At 46.8% G+C, this 12,500-nt stretch overlaps 1 protein-coding gene across 1 annotated transcript in view; it reads left to right on the top strand.

Annotated features, from left to right (window-relative positions):
- LOC143288186 (beta-1,3-galactosyl-O-glycosyl-glycoprotein beta-1,6-N-acetylglucosaminyltransferase-like) overlaps positions 1-12,500 on the top strand; it is a 98,697-nt gene that overhangs the window by 25,048 nt on the left and 61,149 nt on the right. The window contains exons 2-3 of the mRNA XM_076596502.1: positions 10,274-10,570; positions 11,728-12,369. Coding sequence (XP_076452617.1) covers positions 10,274-10,570; positions 11,728-12,369 — 939 coding nt within the window. The remainder of the gene's footprint in view (positions 1-10,273; positions 10,571-11,727; positions 12,370-12,500) is intronic.

Genomic DNA, 12,500 nt, shown 5'->3' with positions numbered 1-12,500 from the left:
CATCGTAGATTGATTTAACCCTTGCACCGCCAAACTCGCATTATTTTATGCAGCAGCTAGGTAGAGGACCCATGTCACTGGAGGGGGGGGGGGGGGGGGGGGGTAACCAGATCATGGGTCTGTTATCCAGGAACCTACTGCTGCTTTTAAAATGTTCGGTGGTAGGATTAGGCCATATTTTCTACACATCGCAAGAGGGAATCCCCCAGCTATTCTTAGACGGCATATTTTTTTTTTTTTCTGTCTTCATAGCACAAGTGAATTTCTGTTATGCATGTGTGGGTGTATGTGTGAATGTGTGTCTTCATGTTTTATATTCATTTTGCTTATTTATCATCATTGTTGTCTTATTTATTTAATTATTTATTTATTATTATTATTATTATTATTATTATTATTAGTAGTAGTAGTAGTAGTAGTAGTAGTAGTAGTAGTAGTATCATTATTTTCATTACTACTTTTTTTTTCATCATAATTATTATTTATTTATTTAATAATAATATATATATATATTTTTTTTCTTTTTTTTTTTTTCTCAAGACCTGACTAAGCGCGTTGGGTTACGCTGCTGGTCAGGCATCTGCTTGGCAGATGTGGTGTAGCGTATATGGATTTGTCCGAACGCAGTGACGCCTCCTTGAGCTACTGATACTGATACTGATACTGATACTAAATTGACTGGCGGTGGAAGGGTTAAAACTGCCCAAACTCCCAGTATTACCCAGGGAAGGTAAAGGAGCTATCAAGGCTTTCCATCGTACATTTTGTGCACTGGAAGTCGAGGCGGAAAAGAGTCAGCGTGCCTGTCACTCACCAGCAGGAACATGGGCCCAAAAGTGCTGCACTTGGCATGTTGATACAATCAAGTCAACGATATTGACGGGCGCGCGAGCAGGTCATTTATCACGCTCTGGCACGCGCGCGCGCGCGCGCGCGCGTGTGTCATTATGATGATGATGATGATGATGATGATGATGATGATGATGACGATGATGATGATGTTGTTGATATGACACAGGAACGTGTGTGTGTGTGTGTGTGTGTGTGTGTGTGTGTGTGTGTGTGTGTGTGTGTGTGTGTGTGTGTGTGTGTATGTGCGTGCCTGTAGTGTGTGTGTGTGTGTGTGTGTGTGTGTGTGTTGTGTGTGTTTCTGTCTGTCTGTCTGTACGCTCTCTGTATCACGCGCGCGCATGCGTGAGAAAGTGTGTGTACGTGCGCACGGGCGCGTATTGTGTGTGTGAATGTGTGTATGTATATATACACGTGTGTGTGTGTGTGTGTGTGTGTGTGTGTGTGTGTGTGTGTGTGTGTGTGTGTGCGTAATATATATATATATATATATATCTGTGTGTGTGTGTGTCTCTCTCTCTCTCTCTCTCTCTCTGTGTGTGTGTGTGTGTTTCTGTCTGTCTGTTTGTACGCTCTCTGTTTCACACAAAGTGTGTGTACGTGCGCACGGGCGCGTATTGTGTGTGTGAATGTGTGTATGTATATATACACGTGTGTGTGTGTGTGTGTGTGTGTGTGTGTGTGTGTGTGTGTGTGTGCGTAATATATATATATATATATATATATATATATATATATCTCTCTCTGTGTGTGTGTGTGTGTGTGTCTTTCTCTCTCTCTCTCTCTCTCTCTCTCTCTCTCTCTCTCTCTGTGTGTGTGTGTGTGTTTCTGTCTGTCTGTTTGTACGCTCTCTGTTTCACGCGCGCGCGTCTGTGACAAAGCGTGTGAAGGTGCGCACGGGCGCGTATAGTGTGTGTGAATGTGTGTATGTATGTGTGTATATATACGTGTGTGTGTGTGTGTGTGTGTGTGTGTGTGTGTGTGTGTGTGTGTGTGCGTGCGTGCGTGCGTTTGTGTGTGTGTTCAGATACTATTTGCAACCAGCTTCCCGCACCCCTCTGCTCCCCTCTCCCCCCCCCCCGGCCCCCCGCCTTCCCGCCCACCCCCCCACACGCTTTCACGCCCATACACGCTCCACCACTCCGCACGCGCAAATATACACGCAGCACACTTCCCAACGCACACCCACGCACACACACACGTGCACTTGCAAGCAACCCTCTTCCCCTAACAAGCCCCTTATCCATCCCCCCCCCCGTCCCCCCACAACCCCTACGCCCCCCGCCCCTCCCACCACACAGAACCATTCACACAGGGCACACACACACACACACACACACACACACACACACACACACACACACACACACATTCGTATATATAAACACTGACTTCCAATTACGCTGCCTATTCGGTCGGTCGGAAGGTAAAGAGCACAATAGACTATTAGAAGCAGATGGCTTTTGGAGAGGGTAGAGGACGGGTTTAACCCGTTATTGTCCAGGTCTAATGAAAGGACAGAGAGAGAGACAGGTTAGGTTCCCCAAACAATCTGCAGGGTCATCACTCGGTACCATCAATCCGTAAATAATTGACTGCGTGTGTAAAAGAATCTTAAAAAAAAAAAAAAAAAAAAAAGTTCCTGAAGTGGAAGCTTATATAAGAAAAAAAGTGATGTTTAAAACAAAGAATTCTACTTTAGCAAACAAGCAAAATACAAATCAACCAGTGAATTTTCCTTAGCAACTGAATGACAACGCAAACAACCATAATTGTACAAATCAACGTTAGAACACGTAGATTTTTCACAGTTCTTGACTTTTCCCCCCTTATCCAAAGTCAAAGTTCCATCGAACGTTAGCTAAGCAAAGTGTCTATAACTCTGTGCTGATTCTAGGTATAATGTCTATTCCATTACTCTGTGTTCATTCTAGGTATAATATCTATTCCATTACTCTGTGCTGATGCTAGGTATAATGTCTATTCCATTACTCTCTGTGCTGATGCTAGGTATAATGTCTATTCCATTACTCTCTGTGCTGATGCTAGGTATAATGTCTATTCCATTACTCTCTGTGCTGATGCTAGGTATAATGTCTAGTCCATTACTCTGTGCTAGACATTATACCTAGTCCATTACTCTGTGCTACAGGTCAGGTCAGGTCATTAGATCTGCTACTGGTAACCTGTAATCCAGTACAACCTGTTCAGGGTCGGGTTGCCGACGACTAAACCGGCACTCCCACCACTCCCTTCTGGGACTGGTGAGGCGGGTGGCTAGACACCCTTATGGAGATCCATAAAAGGGCGTCGGCTCAGGAGAGCCACCGACGGCCATCTAGCTCCACCGTGCTGTGTGCATGCCACACGCAGTTGGCCCCCGGGGTGTGTCTACCCATGCATGCGAAGTCTGGATCCGGCAGAATCTGCGGAAGAAACCTATCGGTTCAACGGAGAGGAAGGCGGTTACAGCAACGCACTGTGGAGTGCAGAGAGCAAGATGAGACACCGAAAGGATATCTTGGTCATCCACTGCATCCGTGCTCATCCTCCAGTCGTCTCGACTTAGTCTTGCCACTGGAAATTGGTGGACCCGGACGAGAGAGTGAGGTCGACGTTGCGCAACTCCTCTTCACTTTAAACAAACTCATCGCGCAAGTCATCAGTCATCCAAAATGACCTTTCATCCTTCATCATTTCATCACCCCCAAGTCCTGTGGCGACAGGCGAGCGACGAAACGACAGGTGTGGGTACACTGGCAGTCGCAGCCGCAGACCTGCACGCAGGCGGCTCAGGCCATAGGGTCGTTCTTCGTCGACAGGAGCAGCGATGGAGCTCGGCAGCCGTCTGAGCGTCTGAGCAGCCCTCTTTAGGAATGCACTGCTCACCTCCCTGGCATGAGGAAGGGGCTAGAAAAGGTGCCCTAAAAATTGCCTGCTCCATATCACCCTGGCCAGCATACCGCGGCTGGCGGGGACCCTACATCAGCGGTCGAAACAAAGAGAAAGAAAAGAAAAAAGCAAGGATCGTTCCTCTCACCATTGGTGCTTGGAACATAAGGACTCTCCTGGACAGAGATAACGCGGACAGACCCCAAAGGAGAACAGCACTAGTTGCATCCGAACTCGCCAGATACAATATCGACATCGCAGCCTTGAGTGAGACTCGGCTTGCAGGCGAAGGCGAGCTCTGTGAACGGGGATCTGGTTACACCTTCTTCTGGAGTGGACGAGGAAGCGAAGAGCGACGTGAGGCTGGTGTTGGTTTTGCAGTAAAAACAGCACTTGTCAGCAAGCTAGCTGGAATCCCAAAGGGAGTCAACGATAGGCTTATGACCATGAAACTCCCACTGGCATCTGGCCAGAAGCACCTCACCATTGTCAGTGCCTACGCCCCAACCATGACCAACCCGGATGAAGTGAAGGCGAAGTTCTACGAGGACCTTCACTCTGTCATTGCTGCCATCCCTAAAGCAGACAAGCTCATCATTCTTGGGGACTTCAATGCTAGAGTTGGCTCTGACTACATCTCCTGGGATGGAGTGATTGGAAAGCACGGTGTGGGCCACTGCAACCCAAATGGATTGCTTTTGCTTCAGACATGTGCAGAGCACGAACTGCTGATAACCAACACAGTTTTCTGCCTCCCTACCCGTAACAGGACGTCATGGATGCACCCTCGCTCAAAGCATTGGCATCTCATCGATTATGTCATCGTCAGGAAAAGGGATAGGCAAGATGTACATGTAACAAAGACCATGTGCGGCGCCGAGTGTTGGACAGACCATCGCCTTGTAGTCTCGAAGCTGAATATTCGAATCCAGCCCAAGAGACGCCCCCAAGGCCAGAAGGCTCCAAAACGGCTCAACATCGCTAAGCTGAAAAACATCACCATCAAACAGTCCTTTGTGGAGCTGCTGGAAGATCGTCTGGAATCCGCCTCTCTGAACAACCAGAATGTGGAGTCTGACTGGAGGACCCTGCGTGAGCTGATCTATAGTACAGCTTCAGAGACCCTGGGACCCATGATCAGAAAGCACAAAGACTGGTTTGATGAAAACTGTGATGAAATCAAGCAGCTTCTGGATGAGAAACGCCGTCTGCATCAAGCCCACCTGAGCAACCCAAAGTCCACATCAAAAAAGGATGCGTACAATGCCATCCGCAGGACTGTTCAGCAAAAGTTACGCCAGATGCAGGATAAGTGGCTGAGTAACAAAGCTGATGAGATCCAGGGATATGCTGACGGGCACGATATGAAGAGGTTCTATGATGCCTTAAAAGAAGTCTACGGCCCCACATCCTCAGGATCATCCCCCCTCCTCAGTGCAGATGGGAATACCTTGATCACCGAGAAGGAGAACATTCTCGAACGATGGGCTGAGCACTTCAACAGTGTCTTAAATCGCCCTTCCTCCATAAATGATGAAGCCATAGACCGTCTCCCACAAGTCCCCACCAACGAAGCACTGGACGATCCGCCAACACTTCTTGAGACCCAGAAAGCAATCCGTCTGCTATCCAGTGGCAAAGCACCTGGCTCAGACTCCATACCAGCAGAGGTCTACAAGGATGGAGGCACTGTGCTGACTGAGAAGCTTCATCAGCTGTACTCACTCATGTGGAAAGAAGAGACGATCCCCCAGGATTTCAAAGATGCATCTATCATTCACTTGTACAAGCGAAAGGGGAACCGGCAAGCCTGTGATAACCATCGGGGCATTTCCTTGCTCTCCATCGCAGGCAAGATACTTGCCAGGATCCTACTAAACCGCCTCACAGCACACCTTGACCAAGGTCATTTGCCTGAGAGCCAATGTGGATTCCGGAAAGAGCGCGGAACCACCGACATGGTGTTTGCTGCAAGGCAGCTGCAAGAGAAATGTCAGGAGCAAAATGCTGATCTGTTCTCCACCTATGTCGACCTCACTAAGGCCTTTGACACCGTGAGTAGAGAGGGACTGTGGAAGATCATGGCCAAGTACGGATGCCCTCGGAAATTTATTTCCTTGGTCAGCCAATTCCATGAAGGCATGCAGGCTCGAGTCCAGGACAATGGCGAAACATCTGCTCCTTTTGCTGTCACAAATGGTGTCAAGCAAGGCTGCGTCCTGGCTCCAACGCTGTTCAGCCTCATGTTCTCTGCAATGCTTACTGATGCCTTCAGAGATGGCGATGTTGGAATCGGCCTAAAGTACCGAACAGATGGCAAGCTGTTTAACCTCAGAAGGCTTCAAGCAAAAACGAAGGTCATGACAGACATCATCAGAGACTTTTTGTTTGCTGATGACTGTGCCCTCAACGCTGGATCTGAAGCTGACATGCAACTCAGCGTCGACAAGTTTGCCACTGCCAGCAGGAACTTCGGCCTTACCATCAGCACGAGGAAAACTGAAGTTCTCCATCAGCCAGCCCCAGGGAAACCCTACGTTGAGCCCAACATCACAGTCAACGGTCAGAGACTCAGTGCGGTGGAGCGGTTCACATACCTTGGCAGCACACTGTCACGAAATGCGACCATCGACGATGAAGTGAATGTCAGGATTGCAAGAGCAAGTGCAACTTTTGGTAGACTCAGTGCAAATGTCTGGAACAGAAGAGGCATTAGTCTTGAGACCAAGCTAAAGGTCTACAGAGCAGTAGTTCTCCCCACACTACTGTACGGCCTGCGAAACTTGGACAGTGTACCAACGACATGCCAAGAAGCTGAACCACTTCCACACAACATGCCTCAGGAAGCTACTGAACATCAAGTGGCAAGACAGGACCCCAGACACAGAGGTGCTCGCAAAAGCCACCCTTCCCAGCATCTTCACCATCCTGATGCAGTCCCAGCTTCGCTGGGCTGGACACGTGGCGCGCATGCCAGACCATCGGCTGCCCAAAAGGCTCTTCTATGGCGAGCTGCAACAAGGGAAGAGATCACACGGAGGTCAGAAGAAGCGCTTCAGAGATACTCTGAAAGTCTCTCTGAAAGCGTTTGATATCAACCCTGACTCCTGGGAGGAATCTGCAGTGGACCGTAACAAATGGCGCGCTGCTGTGCACAAAGGCGCCAAGTTGTGCGAGGCCAACAGGACTGCTGCAGCTGTTCAGAAGAGGCAGGCCAGAAAGTCACGGGCAAACAAGCTCCCTGACAATGATATGCCTGTCTTTGTCTGCCCCAACTGTCAGCGAACATTTCGTGCGCAGATTGGACTATTCAGCCATCTGCGCACTCACAGATAGACTCATGAGCATCCTTCCCCCCACCCCACCACCACCCTCCCCCCATCCCCCATCTGGATGACAACGATGGTCATCATCGATCTCGATGGACACACCACCACCACCACCACTCTGTGCTGATGCTAGGTATAATGTCTAGTCCATTACTCTGTGCTGATGCTAGGTATAATGTCTATTCCATTACTCTCTGTGCTGATGCTAGGTATAATGTCTATTCCATTACTCTGTGCTAATCTAGGTATAATGTCTATTCCATTTCTGTGCTGATGCTAGGTATAATGTCTATTCCATTACTCTGTGCTGATGCTAGGTATAATGTCTATTCCATTACTCTCTGTGCTGATGCTAGGTATAATGTCTATTCCATTAGTCTGTGCTGATGCTAGGTATAATGTCTATTCCATTTCTCTGTGCTGATGCTAGGTATAATGTCTAGTCCATTACTCTGTGCTGATGCTAGGTATAATGTCTATTCCATTACTCTGTGCTGATGCTAGGTATAATGTCTATTCCATTACTCTCTGTGCTGATGCTAGGTATAATGTCTATTCCATTACTCTGTGCTAATCTAGGTATAATGTCTATTCCATTTCTGTGCTGATGCTAGGTATAATGTCTATTCCATTACTCTGTGCTGATGCTAGGTATAATGTCTATTCCATTACTCTGTGCTAATCTAGGTATAATGTCTATTCCATTTCTGTGCTGATGCTAGGCATAATGTCTATTCCATTACTCTCTGTGCTGATGCTAGGTATAATGTCTATTCCATTACTCTCTGTGCTGATGCTAGGTATAATGTCTATTCCATTACTCTCTGTGCTGATGCTAGGTATAATGTCTATTCCATTACTCTGTGGTGATGCTAAGTATAATGTCTAGTCCATTACTCTGTGCTGATGCTAGGTATAATGTCTATTCCATTACTCTGTGCTGATGCTAGGTATAATGTCTATTCCATTACTCTGTGCTGATGCTAGGTATAATGTCTATTCCATTACTCTCTGTGGTGATGCTAAGTATAATGTCTATTCCATTACTCTCTGTGCTGATGCTAGGTATAATGTCTATTCCATTTCTGTGCTGATGCTAGGTATAATGTCTATTCCATTACTCTGTGCTGATGCTAGGTATAATGTCTATTCCATTTCTGTGCTGATGCTAGGTATAATGTCTATTCCATTACTCTGTGCTGATGCTAGGTATAATGTCTATTCCATTACTCTCTGTGCTGATGCTAGGTATAATGTCTATTCCATTACTCTGTGCTGATGCTAGGTATAATGTCTATTCCATTACTCTCTGTGCTGATGCTAGGTATAATGTCTATTCCATTACTCTGTGCTGATGCTAGGTATAATGTCTATTCCATTACTCTCTGTGCTGATGCTAGGTATAATGTCTATTCCATTACTCTGTGCTGATGCTAGGTATAATGTCTATTCCATTACTCTGTGCTGATGCTAGGTATAATGTCTATTCCATTTCTGTGCTGATGCTAGGTATAATGTCTATTCCATTACTCTGTGCTGATGCTAGGTATAATGTCTATTCCATTACTCTGTGCTGATGCTAGGTATAATGTCTATTCCATTTCTGTGCTGATGCTAGGTATAATGTCTATTCCATTACTCTCTGTGCTGATGCTAGGTATAATGTCTATTCCATTACTCTGTGCTGATGCTAGGTATAATGTCTATTCCATTACTCTGTGCTGATGCTAGGTATAATGTCTATTCCATTACTCTGTGCTGATGCTAGGTATAATGTCTATTCCATTTCTGTGCTGATGCTAGGTATAATGTCTATTCCATTTCTGTGCTGATGCTAGGTATAATGTCTATTCCATTACTCTCTGTGCTGATGCTAGGTATAATGTCTATTCCATTACTCTGTGCTGATGCTAGGTATAATGTCTATTCCATTACTCTGTGCTAATCTAGGTATAATGTCTATTCCATTTCTGTGCTGATGCTAGGTATAATGTCTATTCCATTTCTGTGCTGATGCTAGGTATAATGTCTATTCCATTACTCTCTGTGCTGATGCTAGGTATAATGTCTATTCCATTTCTGTGCTGATGCTAGGTATAATGTCTATTCCATTTCTGTGCTGATGCTAGGTATAATGTCTATTCCATTACTCTGTGCTGATGCTAGGTATAATGTCTATTCCATTACTCTGTGCTGATGCTAGGTATAATGTCTATTCCATTACTCTCTGTGCTGATGCTAGGTATAATGTCTATTCCATTACTCTGTGCTGATGCTAGGTATAATGTCTATTCCATTACTCTCTGTGCTGATGCTAGGTATAATGTCTATTCCATTACTCTGTGTGCTGATGCTAGGTATAATGTCTATTCCATTACTCTCTGTGCTGATGCTAGGTCTATTATATGTTATAAAACTGCACTGTTACGTATCGTGGAGATAGAGGATTTCAATTTTAACAGTACTCTCTCTCTCTCTCTCTCTCTCTCTCTCTCTCTCTCTCTGTGTGTGTGTGTGTGTGTGTGTGTGTGTGTGTGTGGTTTGTTGTTGTTAGAAATTAGTGGATGCGTAAAAGTTCTGCAAATTAGTCTCAGCATCCATGGAAGGCTCTTCCCCCCCTTTTTTTTTTCTTCTCTTTTCTTTCTTTCTTTCTTTTTTTCATTTTGTTTGTTGTTTTCTTTTTGTTCCTTCCATCGTCTTTTCTTTCTTTTTTTTTCCCCACCCTTCTCTCATCTCTTTTTTGTCTTTTTTTTCTCTCTTTTTTTCCCCTTGTAATCTGTCTTATCATTTTCATGCTCCTCCTTTTTATCGTCCTTCTCTTCCTCCTCCTCCTCTTTATCGTCCTTCTCCTCCTCTTCATCCTCCTCCTCTTTATCGTCCTCCTCTTCTTCATCCTCCTCCTCTTTATCGTCCTCCTCTTCATCCTCCTCCTCTTTATCGTCCTCCTCCTCTTCATCCTCCTCCTCTTTATCATCCTCCTCTTCCTCCTCCTCCTCTTTATCGTCCTCCTCCTCTTCATCCTCCTCCTCCTCCTTTGCTTTATGCTAGCTTCTTTTCTTTAGTGTTCCACGGATGTGGCAGACACAGATGAAGTTCTCCTTTCAATCCACCTTTTTTTGCCTTCCTAGATCTTACGTCAGCTCATATTGGCCTCTTACTTTTTCCTTTTTTTTTTTTTTTTTTTCTTCTCTACCCCCGGACAGGGTCTCACGGACACAGAGGGGGGAACTGTTTCACCACCACCACCACCACCACCACCAGCACCAGCAGCAGCAGCAGCAGCAGCAGCAGTTGGAGCGGACAACAACAACATCAGCAGCATGTTGTGCGCGCGACGCGTGCAGAAGTGGGTGGTCCACTTCCTTTGCTACCCGGGAGTGCGCGTGTTCCGGCGTCGCGCGCTGGTGGGAGGCATGTTCCTACTGACCCTGCTCGTCATCGTCGCTCGGCTGGAAACCGAAGACCTCCTCTTCGCCGATGAGAATACTTTGGTGCTGAAGGTATTTGTATTTGCACATCAGCGCTCTAGATTTGATAATAGAAGAGTCGATAAAATACTATGTCGGTTATGCCATGACAGTGAGGAAGATGGAATTCATTTCATGCTTGGCTGTCCTGCTCTTCTTGACGCGCGTGCGTGCATGTATGCGTGCGGGCGTGCGTGTATTTGTATTTGTATTTCTTTTTACCACAACAGATTTCTCTGTGTGAAATTCGGGCTGCTCTCCCCAGGGAGAACGCGTCGTTATACTACAGCGCCACCCTTTTTTTTTTTTTTTTTTTTTTCCCTGCGTGCAGTTTTATTTGTTTTTCCTATCGAAGTGGATTTTTTCTACAGAATTTTGCCAGGAACAACACTTTTTATTGCCGTGGGTTCTTTTACGTGCACTAAGTACATGCTGCACACACGGGACCTCGGTTTATCGTCTCATCCGAATGACTAGCGTCCAGACCACCACTCAAGGTTTAGTGGAGTGGGAGAAAATATCGGCGGCTGAGCCGTGATTCGAACCAGCGCGCTCAGATTCTCTCGCTTCTGGGGGTGGGGGTGGGGGGGTGGGGGGGGGGGGGGGGTGGGGGGGGGGAGTGAGTGGCCGGACAGAGAGATGGACGGAAAATAACGATCGACCGATTATTGATTGATGGAATGGATTTTTTAATTTTTTTTTTATTTTTTTTAAACTGATTTGAGTATGAATTGTTTATCGATTGATTTCATCGAACGATAGACTGAATGATAGTAGATTACTTGATTGATTTGAATAGGATTGACTGACTGATTGATTTGTCGACTGATCGAACTGATTTACTGATTGATTTATCGATTGGTTCATCGACTGAATGGATTGGCTGGCTAATTTATGGGTTGATTAAATTGAATGATACTGAATGATTTATCGATTGATTTATCGACTGAATGGATTGACTGATTGATTTTTCGATTGATAAGATTGAATGATACTGAATGATTTATCGATTGATTTATCGACTGAATGGATTGGCTGATTGATTTATCGATTGATAAGATTGAATGACACTGAATGATTTATCGATTGATTTATCGACTGGATGCATTGGCTGATTGATTTTTCGATGGATTCATCTATTCATTGAATGTTTTGTTTTGTTTCCCCCCCCCCCCTCTCTTTCCACACAGGCTGGCTTCCCAGCGATACGGGCCGTCACAGACAACAAGAACACCAACAACAACAACACCTCCTTCAACCTGTACCAACCAGCATTCAACGTAGATGACCTCCCTCCCCTCGCCACACCCCGCCACGTCCTTACCCTCCCCTCCTCCTCCTCCTCCTCCCAAGTCTTCACCCTCCCTCCGCTCCAAATGGCGGCGCTGGTGGCGGCCCAGAGAAGCAAGTGGCTGGGTTCCCATTCCTACCAGCCCCCTCTCCAGAGGCCCCTGGAGGCCCCCAGCTGCCAGAAGCTCGTGCAAGGCGACGCGGCCGAGCAGCGGCGGGGCAAAGCCTTTATGGTCGCTCACCAGCGCGTGGAGAAGCCCGCCTCGGCCTACATCCTGGAGACGCAGAACTGCAGCAGGTTCATCGAAGAGAGGGGCTACGTGATGGCGGCAACGGCAGAGGAGGTGGCTTTCCCGATCGCCTACAGCATCATGATGTACACCGGGGTGGAGCAGGCGGAGAGGTTGCTGAGGGCTGTGTACCGACCGCACAACTACCACTGCATCCACGTCGACCTCAAGGCGCCCGAGGAGCTCATGAGGGCCATGCGAGGCATCGCCGGCTGCCTGCCCAACGTGTTCGTGGCGTCCAAGCTCAACAAGGTGTGTGTGTTGTGTGAGTGTGAGTGTGAGTGTGAGTGTGTGTGTGTGTGTGTGTGTGTGTGTGTGTGTGTGTGTGTGGTGATTGTGGTGGGTTTCGGGGGGTGTGGGGAATAGGGGTGGGGTGGGGGGTG

The sequence above is a fragment of the Babylonia areolata genome, chromosome 12 (genome assembly GCF_041734735.1).
Source record: "Babylonia areolata isolate BAREFJ2019XMU chromosome 12, ASM4173473v1, whole genome shotgun sequence".
In the NCBI taxonomy this organism is placed as follows: domain Eukaryota; kingdom Metazoa; phylum Mollusca; class Gastropoda; order Neogastropoda; family Buccinidae; genus Babylonia; species Babylonia areolata.
Note: the sequence above shows the minus strand (reverse complement) of the source record. Positions and strands in the feature narration are given on the sequence as shown.